The sequence below is a fragment of the Pantherophis guttatus genome, chromosome 1 (assembly GCF_059756535.1).
Source record: "Pantherophis guttatus breed Tessera chromosome 1, ASM5975653v1, whole genome shotgun sequence".
In the NCBI taxonomy this organism is placed as follows: Eukaryota; Metazoa; Chordata; class Lepidosauria; order Squamata; family Colubridae; genus Pantherophis; species Pantherophis guttatus.
In genome coordinates this window covers 63,493,943-63,516,631 of record NC_142063.1, presented here as the reverse complement: position 1 = coordinate 63,516,631, position 22,689 = coordinate 63,493,943, and the positions used below count along the sequence as shown (strand labels likewise).

The following is a 22,689-nucleotide window of genomic DNA, read 5'->3' as shown; positions in this document are numbered from 1 at the left end:
GGGATGACATGGAAAAAATCTGGCACCATACTTTCTATAATGAACTGCGTGTTGCCCCTGAAGAACATCCCACCCTGCTCACAGAAGCTCCTCTGAATCCCAAAGCCAATCGTGAGAAGATGACCCAAATTATGTTTGAGACCTTCAACGTGCCTGCCATGTATGTGGCAATCCAAGCTGTTCTTTCCCTCTATGCTTCTGGACGTACTACAGGTAAAAGAATAAGTTTATTTATTTATTGGTTCGATTGATATGCCGCCCTTCTCCAGAGACTCAGGGCGGCTTACAATGCGTTAAGCAATAGCCTTCATACTTTTGTATATACCTGCTTAGTAGGGCTTTCGCCCCCCCCCCAATGGTGTTCTTTTTTATACAGTCAGCTTATTGCCCCCACAGTCCAGGTCCTCATTTTACCTACCTCGAAAGGATGGAAGGCTGAGTCAACTTTGAGCCTGGTGAGATTTGAACTTGCAGTAATTGCGGGCAGCTGGTGCTACTTAACAGCACTTTAGTCTGCTGCGCCACCAAGGCTCTTTACCTCAGCAGATTGTTTACCTCAGCAGATTCTTTCCTGAACACTGACCTAGTAAATGCTTATATTAGGGATAGACAACATGCTGGTCTCCCTTCTCTTTCTTTTTTTCAGACTACAACTACAAATCCTTTCATGTTGGCCATGTTGGGTGGAGCTGATAAGGGTTGAATTCAAAAGTCACTGAAAGGCATCAGGTTGCCTAATATACAGTAGTTCTTGACTTAGAACATTTTGTTTAGTGACTGTTTGAAGTTACAATGGCACTGAAAAAAGTGACTTATGACCGTTTTTCACCCTTTAACTGTTGTAGCATCCCCATAGTTGTGTGATCAAAATTCAGATGCTTGGCAACTGACTCATGTTTATGACAGTTGTAGTGTCCCAGGGTCATGTGGGCATCTTTTGTGACCTTTTGTGACCTTCTGACAGGCAAAGTGAATGGGAAATACAGCTTCACTTAACAATCATGTTACTAACTTAAAAACTGCAGTGGTTCGCTTAACAGCCATGGCAAGTAAGGTTATAAAATGGGGCAAAAATTCATTTAAATGTCTCACTTAGCAACATAAATTTGGGGCTCAATTGTGTTCGTAAGTTGAGGACTACCTGTTTATATGCTGTATAGCCCTTAAGTAGCACTGTCTCTGAGATGCAAAACCAGTTCATTTCATTATTTGAAGGAGCTTTTCCTAGTGGACAGAATTTCGATCCATTCCATGAAGGAAACCATATTTCTTCATTTAATGGATGGATTAGAAAAATGCCTGTGGGAGTCAACTTTCCAGATGGCACCTGCATAATGCAGAATTAAATTCAAAACAAAAATGTAAAATCTCAGATTTTAACATTTTCACAGGCGATTGTGAATGGTGCTACTATTTAATTTTTTAAAAATGATACACCTCTTGGAAGTTTAATTGCCTCAAATAATTAGCATTTCTTCATTTCCTGCAAATTGCCTTGGATATTATAATGATAACAGTGACTTAATACCATATTGGTTTAGAGAGAATGCCCCCATCCTTCACTTTTGAGAAACTGATGCCTTAGACAGTCTGAATACTGGAACAGATATTCACCATGGTGGCAGCTCAAATATATTCATATTTAAAAGTTATCTTAAGAGGAAAGGCATAATCTTTTAATGAACACTGCTTGCTTACCACTGAGAACAGCATTAAGTAGAAATTGTAATTGTAATTTATACATGAAAGGAATGGCAGACTTTACTGAATCAGAAGTGTAATTGTGATATGTATAACATGGGCAATTATTGCACATAGCAGGTATTTTCACATAAAGCTATAATAGATACAAGCCCACTTCTCTGCTACTTTTCTACCGTTTGGAAAAATAGTATTTCCTATTTCTGTGCTCAGAATCTAAAATAAAGAATATTACACCCCTATACATGCTTCCTCCTGCTCTTGGAAAAGATGAAAAAAACATTGTCCCAAAGATGCTTTTTCAGGAGGCAACTGGACTTTCTTGTTTTTTCTTTGAAGATGTTTTGTTTCTCATCCAAGAAGCTTCTTCAGCTTCTTGAATGAGAAGTGAAACGTATTGAAAGAAAAAACAAGAAAGTCCAGTTGCCTCCTGAAAAATAATATTTGGGACAACCGTGACCTGGATGACAGAGAATCTCTACAGACTTTTAGCTATACAATTTGGGATGAACACCCTTTGAATGGTATGGGAGTAGGAATGGATTTCCAGAAGAAAAAATTGCAGACTACAGGAACCAGGAACACTACTCAGGTAACCCTGGGGACACAGATAAATCTCCAAGTGCTCCAAGACCCTCTAAAAGGATGTAAATGACCAGTTGTCTGCAAGGAATATAAATCCTTCCATTCCCCACTATCCTGTCAGAGCTGAAGAATGGATGAAAAGTAAAATGTCTTCAAAGAAAAAACAAGAAAATCCAGTTGCATGACTGAGAATCTCTACAGAAAAAAACCCACTGATTTACCATATTTGAAACACCCATATAAATTATTGTCCTTCATATATTAAGATAGTAGCATCTGAAATAGTTATTGATCCTTTATGATCTCATGCTGTTTGGATCTCACAGCAGATCTTCCTGCCTAGGTCCCTTGTAGATGTGTGAATTTTCAAATCAGAATTCTCACCAAAAAGCCATGGTGGCTGGAGAAGTCTGGGAATTTAAATGCTTTTAACTTTAACTCATGTTAAGGAAGTCTGCCTTATAACATATTGGAGACTGCCAATATGTTGGGTTAATTAGTGCCAGGAATGTCTTTGAAGCCTTTATAGTTAAACCATTGTTGAGCTCAATCGAAAGGCAAAGTTTCCCTTGGACTGAGTTTAGCTTTTGATGGATATGGACAATTAGTGCTCTTGGTAACAGTAACATGGACATTATTTGCTATTGTTTTATTTCAGATTGATGATGATGATGATGATGATGATGATGATGATGATTTTACTTCTCAGCGTATAGTGTTAGAACTTTACGGTGGTCTCCCAGCTATGCACTAACCAGACTGATCCTGCTTAGCTTTGAGGGATCAACCAAGTTCAACAGATGCTGCCAATAAATGTACTCAAATGCCCTTGATGATCTCCTGTGACTGCCATCATCCCATTTTCTTACCATATAGGTCTATAGTCTAATAGATCCAGCTGAGATCAAAGCAGATGCCCTGGTAGGAGGGATTCAGGCAGTTGGTTGTACTTTTATGATACTAGACATTAAGATATAGCAGAATGATGTGATGAGACCATGAAAACAAGCACCACTGCTGAATATATCTCAAGGACACAGGGTGCAAAAAACATGGGAACTAAGAATTGTCATCTATAATAGACAAATTTAAGAGTGTATCCCCATATTAGAAACAACTAATTTAGATTCAGCTGAATGACCCAAACTCGCTGTACAGCTAAGTTCTTTGTTTATTAAAATGTGGCATAATCAAACTGCTACTACAGGATGACATACAGTAAATATGAAAGGAAGACTATAATCTAGTGTAGCCATTTCGATCCAAAATTGGTTCAAGGAAGCATTAAGGTCTACAGTTGGCTGAAGTTAAGAAAGCATTCCCTTTGGCATTTCAACTTGTAAGATACTCAGAATTACTAACTGAGGAAGGTTATGTTTCATGCTCATCTGACACATCAGACTTTAATTGCACACATTCTCTTTGTGTATTGGTGTTTTTTCTGTTCTGTTCTTCTAACCTGCATCTGGAGAGGTTGCACAACATCTGCAAGAACATTTTTTTTAAAAAAAATGCTGGCATTATAACAACTTGGGCACTTCTATTTTACAGGTATTGTCCTTGATTCAGGGGATGGAGTCACACACAATGTCCCTATCTATGAAGGTTATGCTCTTCCCCATGCTATTATGCGTCTGGATCTGGCTGGCAGGGATCTGACTGACTACCTCATGAAGATTCTGACAGAACGTGGCTATTCCTTTGTAACAACAGGTAATTACAGTTGAAATGTACTTTGATCACTGTTTATTCCTCTCAAAAGTGAATTCAAAAAGTTACTGTATATATATATATACAGTGTGTATATATATATATATATATATATATATATATATATATATATATATATATATATATATATATATATATATACATACATACATACATACATACATACATACATACATACATACACATACACATAATCTTTATTTTTCCAAAATTTTTCCCATCATCAGATATGGTGAAACCCTAGAGTCAGATCCCATTTCTAAGCATTCTGTAAAAATTATTTGAGAATATATAGAAATAATAATGACCAAACTGAACTATAGGGAGACCATTTTTAACTTCAATTTTGCTTGCATTCTTCTTAGCCTACCTTTTCCTTCTTTCTATACATTTTTGATTTTGTCTTTACAGCTGAACGTGAGATTGTCCGTGACATTAAGGAGAAATTATGCTATGTTGCTCTGGACTTTGAGAATGAAATGGCTACAGCAGCCTCCTCCTCTTCTCTAGAGAAAAGTTATGAGTTGCCTGATGGACAGGTCATCACAATTGGGAATGAGCGTTTCCGCTGTCCAGAAACCCTTTTCCAACCATCTTTTATTGGTAAGGAATTCTTTTACATGGAAGTTTTAGCTTGAAGTTACTTTGGTCTTGGCTGGCTGACTGGCTGCTAGCTGAATTGCTTCTCTGTGCAGTAAACTCTAAAGGAAATATAAAATTAAAAGGATGCAAAATGCAAAAATAATAATAGAAAGAAGTAGCAATATCTGTCAAATGATGACTATGCTAAACTATTAGTGGGGGGCATACTGCAACGAATGAAAAGACAGGGAAGAAATTAAATTAAATTAAATTGAAACAAATATAGCCCAAAGAAATACATGCATATAAACCACTTGCTCCTCCAGCAACATTAAGAAATATTTTGAAATAACTTTTGGAGGGACTATCTATGGGTGTTGGACTGAAGACATTGGGAAGGACTTAAGACATTGGCTGGAAGTGGCTTTGCAGCCTCAGGTTATGCATTTGTATTCAAAAGGATGAGAAAGCGGAAGATAATCTTTCTAAGAAGAGAAGTCCATGAGTTAGTTAGACTCCAGCTGACTAGGAGTCTTGTCTTGGAGTGCCAATCTACCTACATTATACACACTGTTGAAGGGACATTTGAGTACTATTATTGACTACAATTAATTCAGGGCTTTTCCCTCATTCCAGGAACCACTGCATCTCTTACCTGCAATAGAGACATTTGTTCTGGACACAGGAGGCATCATTTTATGGCCTGATAGTAATATTTGAAACTATCTTGCAAATGTGATAAACGGGATTGACATTTCTAATTTTTTTAACAACAAAGGAACATAAATCAATATAACAGTGAAACTGGCTACCAGCAGCTGTTGCTGGAGAGTTCCCATTCCATCTAGCCAAACAATTTTAAAAAAATCCTGCGTTCAGCTACTATTTTTGGAATGCATTTGCCTCCTGTGTGGAATTACTGCAGCAATGCCAATAAATAAAGTTGTCGGAAGCATGACAACTCTTATTTTGATCTTAATTAATTACTTACATTGAAATTACTCATTCAACGATATGAGAATTCTCTTCACCAGCAAAATAAAAAAAGAATTTAAAATGTTTAATTCTTGGGCACATCTTTATCTCTGGCCATCTCTCTACTTTAACATACAATGTGACTATTACCATAAATTAATATATAGGATAGGAATGTCTGCCAAAGGCACAAATTCCTTTCCTTTTGTGGTACAAATGACTTCATGCACAATCACTCTGCCTTAGGTATAAAGGTATATATATTCAGAAAAGAAATATATACCTTTATACATACATACATACATACATACATACATACATACATACATACATACATACATTTAACTTTGAAGTACACTTTGGTTTGACAGTTTAACCTTGACTATATTCAAGAGAAGAATTCCAGCCTTGCATAAATGTGCCTAAAGGGCTAATTTTTTTTTTTATCCCTCCACAGTGTTGAATTTAGAATGGCATTCTTGACTGTGTCAGATCCATTATGTGGCTAATCTCAAAGTGAAGCTGAATATCTTTTTTTTAAAAAGATGAGCGTTTATTAGCATGGAATTTGTGGCTTGGCTATGTGTATTCCCCCCCCCCATTTTTGGTTTATTTTGATTTCAGCATGGTCATATTCTTTAATTAAAGTATATTTTAGATGGTTAATTTATATAAATTTATATAAAATCAGGTAAAATGCCTAGGAGCTGCACCCTGTGATCACTTAACAGCCCAGAGTTCAAGGGGGGGGGGGGAAGCAAGTGTAGATTCATATTCTTCAAGACCAATTTTAGTCATGATAGAAAAAGTAATTTCCCTTTGCAACGGATGATGCATCAAATCTTTATAATACAAGCCTTGTGGATTTAGAAGCAGTTGTTCATCAGCTGTTGCCTTGTTATGGATCTAATTTCAGTTCACTTTAAGATGCCACCTGTCAACTAATACATTGGAATGTAACCCTTGAATTTGTATTTCTGGTGTAAGTTTTTCTAATGTTCACTGGTAAGCTTCTGTTCATACCGTCATCATTTTTTTTTTGCCTTCCTAAATGCAATCTTGACTTTTTTTTCCCTTATTCAAGCACATGTGCTAATATCCATTGCATCTCAGAGTTCTCACATGCAAGATGTTAGTTTGTCATGTACTACATCGCACCAAAACTGTTATCTGTAATGACACTTGTTCCAATGTCATTTTCATTCATTTTATTTGAATTTATATAAGCTACACCCCCAAATCCAACTCAAATGTATTTTCACATGGGATGTCCTGGTCAATTCAATATGCCTCCATAAGACCAGTTGTCTATGAGAATGTGCTGCCATAAGACCAGTTGTTCTTATGCCTTTTTGTCCATGCAGCAGAGATAGAGCCGCATCAAATGATGCAATACATAAAATAGAAAAATAGATAGCAAAAATTCTCTTGTATAAATTGCTACAGGAGGAGAGAAAACAATAACTGGCTCTATGTGAAATTCTCTGATCTACATTTTTGTCACAAAGCAAAACAAAATCCTTCCTTCCAAATTTACTTGTACTTAGATCAGGTGTGGTTTTAAAAAAGAGTTAATCCCCAACCTTTTTGGATTCAATGGTTGCATCTAACATTTTGTGGAAGAGCGAAGGCTGCAAAGCAGATGATGCTATGTCACATAGGCAGACCAGGCTGGGTTTTTAAGGAGATTTTGGGAAAGATATTTGCCTGTTAATAGTGGCATGCCTTCTTAGGACTTACATAACACATGGATCCTGCTTTCAAGTGGTAAAAATATGTAGTCACTTTTCTGCAATTACAAAAAAATGGAGTATCTATAACCTACAGGAAATGAGTCCAGGAATTCCATATGGCTGTATGTGTGAGGTCTGCCCATGCCTAATGTATTAATTCCACCTTATATTTTTTATAGAAAATTCTTATTTGATAAATGCTTTTTTTATTTTTACTTCTTTTTCCTTATAGCTTTCTGCTATTAATAATGCTCAAATGTTGTGCTTCCTCTATACTTCATTGGTCAATAGCCTATCAATATTCATTTCTTCCAAGGTATGGAATCTGCTGGCATTCATGAAACTACCTATAACAGCATAATGAAGTGTGATATTGACATCCGTAAAGATCTGTATGCCAACAATGTACTCTCAGGTGGTACTACCATGTACCCTGGCATTGCTGATCGTATGCAGAAAGAAATCACTGCTTTGGCTCCCAGCACAATGAAAATTAAGGTGTGAAACTTGTTTCGTATATCAAACTTCCAAGTCTCTGTGAAGTGTGCTCTTGAAAAGATTAAAGTAACTTTGTAAGACTCCTAACTAAAGGTTCAATAAATCTTATAGCCAATGCTTCTCTAGGGTTGTCCCAAAGGTGCTTTTTTCTCACCCAAGAAGCTTCTTCAGTTCTGACTGGATGGTGGGGAATGGAAGGATTTATACTTCCTTCCATATACTTCCCATTCCCCACCATCCAGTCAGAGCTGAAGAAGCTTCTTGGATGAAAAGCAAAACCTCGTCAAAGAAAAACCCAGAAAGTCCAGTTTGCCTCTTGAAAAAAGCACCTTTGGGACAACCATGACCTGGATGACTGAGAATCTCCATAGACATTTCCCTAAGGTTAAAACTGTTTTATTGAGCAATGCTCATCTACATGGCCTTAGAATGGAGAAAGTTTCAATTTTAAAGAATATATTTGTTGGAAGGGAAGATTTTCTCTTTCTACTTCCTAAAAATGATGTAGACTTTTAGTACAATTTGTGCCCTTACGTCTCACTGTTAAGAAGTCATTGTTATTAGAAACAATTTAAATGAAGTTGTGTTGCCCAGAAACCTAGGTTGATACAGCTCCTTCTGAAATAAACCTCTTGTTTATTTTCTCCATTTAGATCATTGCCCCCCCTGAGCGAAAGTACTCAGTCTGGATTGGAGGCTCCATCTTGGCATCTCTTTCAACCTTCCAGCAGATGTGGATCAGCAAACAGGAGTACGATGAGGCTGGTCCATCTATTGTCCACCGCAAGTGTTTCTAAGCATCTTCCCATACCCTTTGCCACAAATTACCCACTCAGGATGATGTGCTTCTTGAAGTATTTTTTTTCCCCGGTAATCCTTCCTGAACTAGGTTCGGTTATAATGTACAGTTTGTTTACACATGCCCGTGCAATTTATTATGCTTCTTTGAATATTTATTGCTTTATAAATAAACAAGATCTGGGATTTGCAATGTAAATATGTTATATAGTCTGATTTTTTAAAATAAAAAATATACCTGATGATATATTTTAAAAAAACACAGTAGTATTAATGTAAGTAAAATATATAGACAGGAATGACAATTACTTTTTTGTTAAACCACTAGAGCTTAAAAAGACCACAAATTCATAAAATCAGTTAAATTAGCAAAAAAATTGAGAATGTTCCGTGAAACACAATCCTTAAAAATCACAAATCCCTATTCTACTCACTAGTTTAGTGACTAGTGAGAAAACATTTAATACGTTATCTCCACTCATGAGTTGTGTTTATTTGTCAAATTTTTAAGCCACTCAATTTCAGCTAACCTCTGTTTCTGTCCAGGGGTATACTGGAGATTTGCATCTCAATTCTATTGTTGACATTGAAAAGCATCCTTTTGTATTTGAATGTATAACTTTACAGAAAGAGTTTTTGAAAGCAGTCTCATGAAATACATAGATTTATAGGAAAACAGTCTGTTCTATGAGTTTTTGCAAGCTTATATTTGGAGATTTTCAAGAAAAAAAATAATCCTATCCTTTTCTCAACCAGCCTTGAAGAAGTATTTCGCAAAGTAAACTGGGCAAAAGATGGAATAAAAATCAATGGTGCCTATTTAAAACACATAAGATTTGCAGATGACGTTATTCTTTTCTCACAAGACCCAAAAGAGTTACAAAGACCCATACGAGAGTTGCACAAAGCAGGAGAACCATTTGGCTTAAAATTAAACCTGAAAAAGAACCAGGTTATGTTTAATAAATTCAGCAAAGAAAGTTAGGGTTTTTTTTTAATATCTGGAGAAGAACTAGATGTAGTAGACTACTACATATATCTTGGCCAATGGATCTCAATGGAAGATGATACAAAAAAGGAAATTGAATGCCATGTTAAATGTGGCTGGCAGGCATTTGGCAAATTAAGTATAATTTTCAAGAACAACCTCCCCCTATTCCTGAAAAAACTGAAAAGTTTTTTGATCAGTGTGTGCTACCTGCTCCAACATATGCCAGCGAAACATGGACACTAACCTGACAACCGATACAAAAGCTATGAGTGATGCAAAGAGTCATGGAAAGATGCTCGGCAACACAAGACAAGATAGAAAGACCTGTCTTTCTATTAAAATATGTGATGCCATCAAGAGAATAAAAGAATGGAAATGGAAATGGGCTGGTCACATAGCAAGAACAACTGATGGCAGTGGGACTAAGGCATCATAGAATGGATTCCACTTGATAAAAAGCATCCACAAAAGAGTCCTAAAACAAGATGAAGCAACAACAGCAGCATGTATTGTGGGTCCAACTGGCAAAGAAAAATTCAAGACAGTATTGGTTGGAAACACTGGTGAAATCTAAAATTGGTTACTACCGGTTCTGTGGGCATGGCTTGGTGGGGAGGGTAATGTGACTGGGTGGGCGTGGCCAATTTTTTTCTTAACTTTTAAAACCGTTTTTTCTACAACCTCGTTGGCAAAAAATGCTTTCAAAAGGCTCTGATGATCCCAGCTGAGTTGTCTGATTGGCAGAGGCTTTTTTTCTTTTATATGCCTCTGATGATCAGGCAACTCAGCTTGGATTGTCAGAGGCATTTAAAAGAAAAAAAGGGCTTTTTTCTTTTAAATGCCTCTGATGATCCAAGCTGAGTTGCCTGATCAGCAGAGGCTTTTTTTCTTTTAAAAGCCTTTGACGATCCCAGCTGAGCCGCGCGATCATCAGAAGCTTTTTTAAAAACTTTTAAAAGCATTTTTTCGGCTGAAGAGGTTGTAGAAAAAATGCTTTTAAAAGTAAAAAAAAAGCCTCTGATGATTGTGCGGCTCAGCTGGGCATGGGGGGGGGGGCAGGGATTTTTTGCTACTGGTTCTCCGAACCACCCGCCTCCATCGCTACCGGATTGGGTGATCCGGTCCAAACCGGGAGCATTTCACCCCTGGTTGGAAACATGCAGAAGAGGCTGTTACGCTGCAGTGGCTACACAATGGCTAAAATGATGATGATGATGATGATATTTGGAGCATCAGTGATACCATCTAGCCCCCTTGTGTTCTATGACCTGTTTTTGTGTATCTTCCCAAGTTACATAGAGCCAATTGATATTTTTTAAAATCATCATCATATCATCATCATCATCTTCATCATCATTTTAGCCATTGTCTATCCATTGTACGATGAAAGCTTCTTCCACATGTTTCCAACCTATACGGTTCTGAGCTTTCTTTTGCCAATTGTACTCACAATACTTCCTGATGTCGTCAATCCATTGTCGATCCTTCCACATGCCAATTTTTTTTTAACTATTTGATAATAAATAGTGAAAAGATGAAACTTCAAATTAATCTGTCTGGATTAAACAGTGAGAAATTCTTTTTGCTCAGTGTAACCTCATACCATTACATAGTTAAATCCAGGAGTTTTTAGTTCACACAATAAACAAAACTAGGCATGTTGAACCAAAGGAAATCAGTATTTTTTTTTTAAGAAAACACCTTTTTTTTTTTACGTTGGTTCAAGTTTAAGCTTGAATGTTCAAGCACTTTTCATTAGAATGAAGATGGTAACAGAATAGAATAGAATAGGAATAGGAATAGGAATAAGAATAGAATAGAATAGAATAGAATAGAATAGAATAGAATAGAATAGAACAGAACAACAGAACAGAACAGAACAGAACAGAACAGAACAGAACAGAACAACAGAATAGAATAGAATAGAATAGAATAGAATAGAATAGAATAGAATAGAATAGAATAGAATAGAATAGAATAGAATAGAATAGAATAGAATTCTTTATTGGCTAAGTGTGATTGGACACACAAGGAATTTATCTTGGTGCATATGCTCTCAGTGTACATAAAAGAAAAGATACATTCATCAAGAATCATAAGGTACAACACTTAATTATAGTCATAGGGAACAAATAAGCAATCAAATCATATTAGGAAACAGTCATTATAAATTGTAAGGATACCAGCAACAAGGTTACAGTCATACAGTCATAAGTGGGAGGAGATGGGTGATAGGAATGATGAGCAGATTAATAGTAATGCAGGCTTAATAACTAGTATGACAGTGTTGAGGGAATTATTTGTTTAGCAGAGTGATGGCATTCGGGGAAAACCTTGTGTCTAGTAAAATATTGTATCCCAGTTATCTGTCCATACCCAAGTTGCATTTGCATGACAAATTTACTCATGATCCCTTAACCATGGTTGTTTACTCAACTACATTGGATTGTGAATAAATTACAAGGCCGGGCTTACACAGCACCTAAGTTCATTAAGCTCACTTAACCACTGTTTTTTTAGACCCAAGTGTGAGCCCGGGAACCAGCTATCCAGTTACTTACCTATTAAGACTATCACTGTCACCTGTGTGATAGTATACCAATGATACTATCACCCCCTCTCCAACCACCATCCCTGCCACTTCATAGTGGCAAACTACTCAAGTTCTAATTTAATTGATTCTGGAATAGCCACAGAGAATTGTCCTGTGCTGCTGATTATTACAAGTAGAAAATACTGAACACCTCAAGTTTCCAGCTTGATCTCAGTTTGAAGCTAAGCAGGTTACCCAAATATTTCCCTGTGCAACATATGCAGCAGATAATGTTCCTATCAGGAGCTGAAGCCAATTAGAAGATGTTTTAACCTTTCTGCTACACCTATTCACATGGAAGTGAGACTCTGCTTAATGAAACTTCCTACCATTTCAGTAAGCGTGGCCTCTGGATAGTCTGTATAGTCCTTGCATTCTGGTGATGCTATTCAGCTTGCTGTGAGGCACAGGCAAACAAGAGAACGTGATAAAGATAAAAATAGCCAATCTAATTTTAACTCAAGCAGAAAGGTGCTTTCTTTACAGGGGATAAATAACATAATTCAGCCCTTGCTATTTGGCAAATCTGGTCTTTCGTGCAACCAATGAACTTGAGGAAAGACCAGGAGCTGGAGATTTGTTCCTTAAAAAAATATGATAGGGAGTAAATGGGAGATAACTTGAAAGGTTCCCTACATTGTCCAAATCCATATAGCCCACAGAGTTTATTTGAAAAGTAATGCAAAATGGTGTACACAAACACTTTGCTTGGTGTTCCAATAGTAGACAATGTATGTTGGGTTTTGGTCTTGTTGAGCTTGTTTATTTTCAGTAGATGTTTCATTACCAGGCTAGGAAACATCATGAACTTCCACTTACATTGATGTTGTTACTTAGGCTGCTAATGAATGTCTGCTGAAAAACAATCGAGCTCAGACAGCATCAAAACCCAACTTTGCTTGGAAACTCAATAAGTGACTTCTTCCATCCATAAAAGAAGCTGCTTAACCCCATTCTGATGTCAGAGAAGATGAACTCTGAAGTGACAGAGTTTTTCTACTGCTGCCCATTTATGTGCATTCATTTTGAGAATCTGATATGCCAGCCTCCTTTCACTCCAGGTGTGTCAAAATTATAATCCCTAGAATTCAAAAGTAGCATTCCAACGGTCACATTGCATTGTTTGTTATTTTGAGAAATTAAAAAATGTCCAATGCATCATGCAAATGATATATAGGTAGTCCTTGCTTAACAATGGCAATTACCATATTTTTTGGATTATAAGATGCTCCGGACTATAAGGCACATCTGGATTCTGGGGAGGAAAATAAAAAAAAAAAATCTTCCCCTGCCTCTGCCTCCCAGCAATTTGCGTCCTTGCAGCAAACAGCAAATAGCCTGGTCAGCTTCAGCACAGCCTGATTTAGCATGAGCAGCTGATTGGTGGTTTGATCTGCCTCCCAGAATACTGTCTATCAGCTGTTCCAGGCTGCGGGAATCACCATTGACCATCGCCACCATCACTGTCCATCACTGCTGCTGCCTATCGCCACCTCCACACGCCCCATTTTTGGCCTCCGTGCCTCCCATTTTAGGCCTCTGCATGCCCCATTTTTGGCTTGTTCCAGGTGATGGGGATTGCTGCTGCCACTGCCTATCCCCACTGCCTGGAATGGGCTGAAAATGGGGTGTGTGGAGGCTGAAAATGGGGTGTGTGGAGGCGACAATAGGTGGCAGTGGCGATGGGTGGAGGCAATCCCTGCAGCCTGGAACAGCTGATAGGCGGTATTCTGGGAGGCAGATCCAACCACCAATCAGCTGCTCATGCTAAATCAGACTGTGCTGAAGCTGACCAGGCTGTTTGCTGTTTGCTGCAAGGAGGCAAATTGCTGGGAGGCAGAAGCCGAAGGGTGGAGCCTGGGGGGTGGGTGGGGCTTTGGCAACATTCGCTCTATAAGATGCACAGACATTTCCACCCACTTTTGGGGAGGAAAAAAGTACATCTTATACACCGAAAAATATGGTATATTGTTAAATAATGCAGTTGTAATCATAACTTCACAAGATCATGCTAACTTATATCAGCAGTTGTTGCAGTTCTGGTTGTCATAGTTAAGAGAATCCCATATGGCAGGAATGTCAAACTTGTATCATCATGGCAGCGTCACATGATGTATTGTGACTTTTCCCCTCTTTGCTAAACCGGGCATCGGCATGGCCAGTGCATGACGCTGGCATGACGTAAGTTTGACAGTCCTGCCATATGGTCATTAAGTATGATGTCATGTGTTCAGCATTTTCAATCTCCTGCCAGCTTCCCCACTGACATTATTTGTCAGAAGTCACAGTGAAGGTCACAAATGGTGAGCTCATGTCCATGGGATACTGCAACAATCACAATTATGAGGACTGCTCATATGTCTCCTCATTTAGTACCACTGTAGCCTTGAAGGGTTGTTGAACAAGTGGTTGTTAAATGAGGATTATCTTTAGTTATGCAGTAACAGATGATGTCATGTTCCATGGGTTATCATTTGTTCTCCTGCTCCTCTCCCCACCCCATCCCAAAATCCACGTGACCACAAATATGAAGAGTTTTGCAAATTCCAATAAAGCAATGTGTAAGATATTAAATTAAAGAAATCTTCATCCAGACATTTTGCTTCCCTCTGACAAGTCACAAAAACATAGATACTCATGAAAGATCCTAACAACAATAGGGCAGTCATTCATGCCTCCTATACATGTTAGTCTACCCTGGTTACAATCTATTGGAAACATTGAGATGTTTTTTTCTTATCTCAACTATAGAAAAACCTGAGGTTATAATATTTTCATTCTTGCAAAGTTCAGCTGTTTTCCTCATAGGTAAATAGCTTTATATATAAAAAATTTTTATATATAAAGAAAGGTGTGGAAGGGCTGAAAGCCATCTAAAAAGACACTTCTGTACTGAAACGATGGAATTTGACAGTCAGCTAAAAAAATGAGGACACATTTGCATTGGAAATATGTAAATAAATTCAGCCTCTAAGCAATCTATAGAAGAGATATATGGATTGTTTTGCAATAAATCAGTGCAACGTTCAGCATTGTGACAAATTGCCCTTCTTAACTTTTTCTTGCCTTAAAGGAAAAGGCTTCAATGTTACTAAAAGCATGTGGTAAACAAAGTAGCTTTCTTTCTTAAAATCAGTGACTTTTCAACTGCTTTCATAGACATGATCTGAAAATAGTTTTCTCTTTTAACTTGATCACTGATTCTCATACGTCTCACCCTAAAAAATGCATGAGCATTTTTTGGGGGAAAAAAGGCAACTATTGAAGTGATTTATAACACTATTCAAAAAAGCAAAGAACATGAATGGTTGAACCTGGGGAAAAGATTTGTCCTGATTCAAATGTGGGTTCCAAGTTCCAAATCCAAGTTCCAATGTTAAGGACTTGCAATGCAACTATGAAGCCCATCCCAGATACTCTTTACTTTTGCCCAAGGTATATTCTCCTGGACTTACAAAGGTAAAGGTTCCCCTTGTACATATGTGCTAGTCATTCCCAACTCTAGGGGGCAGTGCTCAGCTCCGTTTTAAAGCCGAAGATCCAGCGCTGTCCAAAGATGTCTCTGTGGTCATGTGGCCGGCATGACTAAATGTCAGAGGCGCATGGAACACTGTTACCTTCCCACCAAAGGTGGTCCCTATTTTCCTATTTGCATTTTTTACGTGCTTTTGAACTGCTAGGTTGGCAGAAGCTGGGACAAGTAACAAGCTCACCCCATTATGCAGCACTAGGGATTCAAACCGCTGAACTGCCAACCTTTCAATCGACAAGCTCAGTGTCTTAGCCACTGAGCCACCATTAAATGGTCTATCACAAAAACAAAGGTGCTTTATTTGCCTCCCATCTTTAAACATTTCTGTCCAGTAAGTGACTTAATTTTGAATCAGATAATTGGTGACAGAAGACCTTTTTATTATTATTATGAATTTTATTTGCCACCCATCTTGCATCAAAAACATAATTTACTTGGAAGAAGGAAGCAGCTAATTAGTCTTGGCCTTTCTCACTTTCTTCACAACAGTTGACATTCTCATCTCATTTTGGTTCATATTTGCCCACTGGCCTCTGTTGCCCCGAGAATGATTCCAAGACACACACATATTTTTGTACGCTTGTATTCATGCAACCTAGAAGATAATGATGTAGAAATATGTAAAGGACTTAAAGTCTGGTGCAGAGTGGCAAGAACTTGCCAGGAGGATAAAGAAGCTTATTTGGATCAGGTTTCACAGGTTTGCAATTGGTAGAAGTCAGAAACAGAAGAAATACAATCCTGGCAATGTTAACTGAAAGAGAGATTAGAGGAAGCACTAAGAAGCTGCTGGGAGACAGATTGGAGTCAGTTCAAAAATTATGGTTGGAACCTCTAGAAATGAAGAGGTCTGTCCCAACGGGTAGGAAGGCAAGAAATGACACTCAGAAGAACTAATGAGCTACTAAGCTGGGAGAGCAAACCCAGATGCATCCAAATACAAGCACAGGGGAGAAGAACAGAAATTGTTGAATTTGGAAACTTGGCTATGAGAAGAGGGAGAGTTTTATTTTTTAAAAAAGCACAGCCTGAGGAGATAAATGGGAATATCAGACATAGCTCTAAGCATAGTACACAAAATTATCTGCTACAACATCTTACCTGTCAATGACTACTTCAGCTTCAACCGCAATAATACACAAGCACACAATAGATACAAACTTAAGGTAAACCGCTCCAAACTCGATTGCAGAAAATACAACTTCAGCAACAGAGTGGTCAATGCCTGGAATGCACTACCTGACTCTGTGGTTACTTCCCCAAACTCCCACAACTTTAACCTTAGACTGTCTACTGTTGACCTCACCCCATTCCTAAGAGGTCTGTAAGGGGCGTGAATAAGTGCACCAGCGTGCCTACCATCCCTGTCCTACTGTCCCCATTTATTCGTATCCTTAACCTGTTTTCATAATCATGTTTATACTTATATCTATAATCTTATATGCATTTTATAACTAACTAACTAACTAACTAACTAACTAACTAACTAACTAACTAAAGTATTGTCAGCCTCGGCAACTTTAGGATGCATGAACCAATTCCCATAATTTAAGATTTTGCTGGTAGGGTGGCCAACACAGAATAGATAGAGATGGGCAGTTGTATCAGGGAGTAGATTTCCTTGGGGATCAGGTGGGGAAGGATTGTTGAAATGTGAAAGAACAAATGGGAAGTGAAGTGGATTCCAACTGGTTAGCTGGAAAAAAAATCCAGAATGCAACAGGTCATGAAATAAAAAATGAAGAGAACTGCTACAAGGGGGCTTCTGTAGAAGCAGTTATTGCTATGAGCGATTTTGTAATGAAGGGGGAAAATCTGTAGTGCCTTAAAATTGTATGCCCCTTAAGGAGACTGCTCAGTTTATTGAGTTTGCTCTGAAGAAGCCTCTCCATGTGATACCAGAAGATTCACCCTATGAGTTCAACATCCTCTTGCTGTCTATTGTTTTTCTTTTATCTATATGATACTATCTGCATATCTGTATGCTGACTGATTTCCTAATACATGTATTTATTTAAAGAATTTTACAGTTTCAAGAAACCTTTTTATGAAAGAAGGACCTTCGTCAATATAATGGATTGGCTGATTTAAAAAACCCAAATTCCCACATGAACATTTCTTCTACTGTTAGTACAAATAGCAAAGTTACTGTAAATACTCATTCGGAAATTTTAGTACAGTGATGATGTTCAGCATACTGAAATATAATTGCTTCATTTGAATGGGTGTTCATATTAATCCATAGCAGCCCTCATCATGCAGAAACTTTCCCTGAAGATCCAATTTTTACCATTGCTAAAGAAAACTGCCAAGTTGGAATTATTTCACGGATACTTTTAATGTTTGTCACACCTTGGTTAGATGTTGTTAGTGCCTATTGTATTGTAAACTACCGTGAACCAGTGATACATACAGTAAGGAAAGTAAATAAATATATACATTTTTTTAATTAAAAAAAAAAGAATCAAGATTTGCACAAATTGAGAATGCATCTTGCTAATTCCAGCAAATGCTATTAGATAGACTGGAATCATGGAAGATGTGAAATACTGGTATGTTCTAATTCTTGATTCAAATATAACACAATTCCCTATTGGTCTTTTAGAAAAACATTCTATTCTGATGCTGGAGTTGTGTGTGGGTTAATATTATATTTCTTCTGATCCTTTATAATTGAATAGCAGAATTCCATTCCCAGGAGCCACAGACAACAGATTTAGAAATAAAAATATAAACATCTCAAGTTTTTAGTTTTTTCCACCTGTTTCTTTTCCCCAATGATTCACTTCAAATCAACCACAGTACATCTCTGGTCATTTCAGTGGGCTGCTTCACAAGTTATGATTTATTATAATGTGAAAACTGTTTGGAAGGTAGTGAAAACAGAGAGGAGAGGTGATCAGGAATGCCCAAGACATATGTAACCAAATATATAAACAACCCTCAATTGAAGCCAACATTGCTTGCAGTGTGAACAAGTTTCATTATTTGAATAAAGACAAAAGTGAGGAGCATTGTATTTGATTCAAAAGCAATTTTTATTTATTTTATTTATTAAATTTATATGCCACCTCTCTCACCAAAAAGGCAATCCTAGGCAGCTTTTTTATATTTAAATATCCCCAAATTTCTTCTCACCAGCCATTATACTTTCTCAATTAAACACAGATGGAAAGTATTTCCATCTAACAATGCTGGGACCACTGGCTTAAATAGTTGTTTTGGAGACAGGGGAAAAGAAGCAAATAGTTATTTCAGAATTTGGAACCATTATGACGGTATACCTTCCTAAGTGCAAACAGCATCTGAATCTTGAAGACTTAATCACAAAAGGAGCTACCTTCTTTGTTATCCTGTGAGAATAAAGAATTTCTTGATTTCTAGCATTTCAAGGATTAGTTATCTCCAAGATGATCATTTGATGAGAAGTCATTTGCATAGTCTAAATAAATCCAGAAGCATGTAATTCAGATTGATAATTTAAAGTGATTTAGTGATTCAATTTGGGCAAATGATTTATTTAGAGATAGGATCAAACAGTCCTCAAATAATCACTGAATTAAATATACAGATACTCCTATTTTAATTCATTTCCAAAGTTTTACAGAAAAAAAAAATGTTGATTTTCAAAAAATATATGAGCAGTTTTACCTCTTTTAGGCCTATGAGCATCTGTGCTTTTAACCTGAGCTCTTCCTGTTTGTATATTCATTCCATTTTAGCTCCTTGTTTGCCCTTCAAATATTATCTTTGAGAAAGCACTACTATACCCACAGGGTTACAAGAATGATGTATCAAATTGGGCTGCAGATTCTCCAGTGCCAATTTGGTATTAATTTACTTCAGACCGAATAATCTTATTTTCATCTTGGTGCTTTATTTTCTTTTAAAGTGGTGAGATTGGACAATAAACAGTTTCTGCTCCAACAGGAAACTTTTGGCAAGCATCAAAGATATAATTAGTGGTTCTGATAAAGATTCATGGCCAACTAAATGTCTCCAAAGGAGCAGAGACGGCATTGTGATGAGATCAGCAGCAGGAAGGTGATATATGGCTGGCGAAGATTCTCCAATAAAGGAGAGATCGTGAGATCACCCACTTGCACTCCAAACAGCTGCACCTCATGAGTAAATGGCAGGAACTGAGACTTCTGCAATCAGCTCATAAGGTTTTGAAGGGCTGGGAACTGAGGGGTTCTACCAAGCTCACAGCCATAATATACCCTTACAAAGTTCTACCCACCCTTATATCTCAATCACTTCTGTAAATTGCCTTTTAACTGTTTTTCAACTCTTTTGATCAATAAATTTTATAAAACTCACCAGGTGAGTTATGTTTAATCCTTAGGCAAACAAAATTTAAACATACATTTAAGGACATTAAAATACCTTTTCTTTTAATAAACAGCAAAAAGGTGATTAGAATGTTGATTTTGGAAAGTTACAAATGGACTAAATTTCTGGATGGATTTTAAATAAGATTTTGGAATTAATCTTCAGAATTCTTCCCATGGGAAAATGCAGTTGTTTTGAATTTTTAAAAGAAAATATGATAGGATGGAAATTTGAATATTGGATACTAAAGGGAACCAAGAGGAATTAAAGATTACTATTAAAGGAGAAGAACACTTAATATTGACTTACTAACCCAGAATGCATCAAAATACTTTAACATCAGACATAATGGAATATATTTGTGAGCAATGAATCCAGAAATTAATCTTAAAAGTGTCTGCCATTATAGATATACTGTATTTAAAAATATGTTTTGGAAGAGGAACATAGTTTACCAGACAAGACTGAGCCTGAACTGAAAGTCAATTGAAAAGTGACAAGAACAACAGAGAAAAAGATGCTACACTGTATATTCAAATGAAACTGTTTGATATCTTAATAATTAAAAGACATACAAATGGCAAAGCAAAAAAATGACTTGGATAACTTTTATACTGGATTTATAAAAGAGATCTGTTAATTTTGAAAGATTTTGTGAAAAGAGACAAAGAAAGAAATGAAATGAAAGCAAGTTGTGGGACAGTATTTAAAGGGATTAACAATTAAGTTTATTAAAAGGAAGGAATATAAAGTGGGTGCAATTTGATCAAGTTTAAAATAGATATGTTGTTATTTCTGGTAACTCTTATTGGACTTTTACAGACCAAGTCTGAATGACAAGGTTTTAAGGATCTGTTTATAGATAAGAAATGAGATATGGGATGAAGAGATCATTTGTTGTATTTTAAGAGACGGTATAAATTGTCAAAAATGTTTATATTTCTTTTGAAGAAGGGAGAAGTTACCATTTTATATATTTTCCTCTTTTTTATGCTATATCTTTATTTTTTGTTTTCTATTTTTTAATATTATTCCCTCTTTATACAATTTCTCTCCCCCCCCCACGTTTTTTATTTTTTATCTTTGGTAGTTTTTATTAGATTTTATCTGTTTATGTAATGTTTAATAAAATTATTATATAGTAAAAGGAAGATATATTTAGTGGAACCTCATCCCACTGTATTCTTTCACCACTCCATTTTTTCTTACTACGTTTGATCTTAACCAAAAGGCTGAGAAGTGGGTGTTTTTACCTCCTTATTGTTAAATAGCATTTTAGCAAAGCATATAAATAGCTATCTGATCAATTAAGATAATTCCTCCATTGTGCCATATGTTTAAGAAAGCCAATAAGAATAGCATCTGTATTCAAAGTTCATCTTGGGTGCCTGCCATTGCCAAACTATTTTCTAATTTCTGTCATCTTTCCCCTTGCACTTCCTAGGCACCTTAGTAGCCTATGCTAATTCAAAAATGCTAAAGCAGAAGAATATGATTTATTTCGATATTCAAATTTTATCTTCAAGATTATCTTGGGTGGTTTTATATCCAAACTATTTAACACCTCTGATGCTGCAAAGATTGAAACAGTTGACAGTTCTATTCTGAATGACCAACTGAGGTTCAGCAATGAAAATAAATTACAAAAAGGGCAAATTTTGCACACCTCCTGCAGGAAGTTATAACAGGAAGGCATAAAAAAGGTGTCCTCCTATGATTTTATGAATAAAGTATCTCATCTGATAAAATCATCAATGCTCACACAGGCACAAACTGAAAAACACAGCAGATAAATGGCTGTGAGAACTTGATGGGTGTTTTCATTTCAGCAGCTAATTTTTAGCTGCTGTGGGTTAAACCAAACACTAAGATAGCCTTAGTCTTAGAAATTGCACTTGTTCATCAAAATACTTCACGTCTCGCACTTAGAAGTGCTATTTACAAGCATAAAGACGAGCAACACTGGCAAAATGCAATTATTCACCTTAAAAGAACTACACATATATTTGAACATTTTCTTCCTTTCACATGTCAGTGTCAGGAGTTAAAATTAAACTGAAACACAGAATCACTGGAAGCTGGTGACAAAAGAAAATAAATCCTTTGACCTCATAAAAACATGTATGTCCTAATCAGCAACCTCAGCTTCCTCCAAATTCTGGAGATTCTTGATTTATTTCTCTGACTGCTGGATCTGCAGTGTCCTTTTCCTTTTGATATGGGCAAGATGAAAATAGCTGATAAATATAGAATTAGCCATAGATTCTTTCTCATTACACATAACAATCTTGTCACACCTGGACTTTATCTTATACACACTTATTTTGAGGTTCTTAAGTAATGAGTTTGACACTTATGGCCTGGCAGAGGTGATTGAAATACAATTCCTTCACTATTTGGCACACTTCCTGGGAATTGTACTTCAGCAACATCTGTCATGCCATACGGTGCCTACCCCTGTGACAATCTTTCTTGTCATTTCAAAAAGTAAGCATACAAACATAATAATTGGGAGGAAATCCAGAATCGTTTCTCAGAAAATCAAAAGCATTAATTTTTGGGGGAAAGAATATATGTCAGTGGCTTTGGAAAACCATGAATTGTATTGTAAATCTTTAGCTGAGGCATCATGAGG

At 36.7% G+C, this 22,689-nt stretch overlaps 1 protein-coding gene across 2 annotated transcripts in view; it reads left to right on the top strand.

Annotated features, from left to right (window-relative positions):
- The window catches only part of ACTC1 (actin alpha cardiac muscle 1), a 16,874-nt gene extending 8,072 nt beyond the window's left edge, over positions 1-8,802 (top strand). For both annotated transcript variants that reach the window (XM_034417939.3, XM_087875226.1), the window contains exons 3-7: positions 1-213; positions 3,838-3,999; positions 4,429-4,620; positions 7,624-7,805; positions 8,459-8,802. The exon at positions 1-213 is cut by the window's left edge and continues 112 nt beyond it. In XM_034417939.3, coding sequence (XP_034273830.1) covers positions 1-213; positions 3,838-3,999; positions 4,429-4,620; positions 7,624-7,805; positions 8,459-8,602 — 893 coding nt within the window. In that variant the 3' untranslated portion in view covers positions 8,603-8,802. The remainder of the gene's footprint in view (positions 214-3,837; positions 4,000-4,428; positions 4,621-7,623; positions 7,806-8,458) is intronic.
- Positions 8,803-22,689: the final 13,887 nt, after the last annotated feature.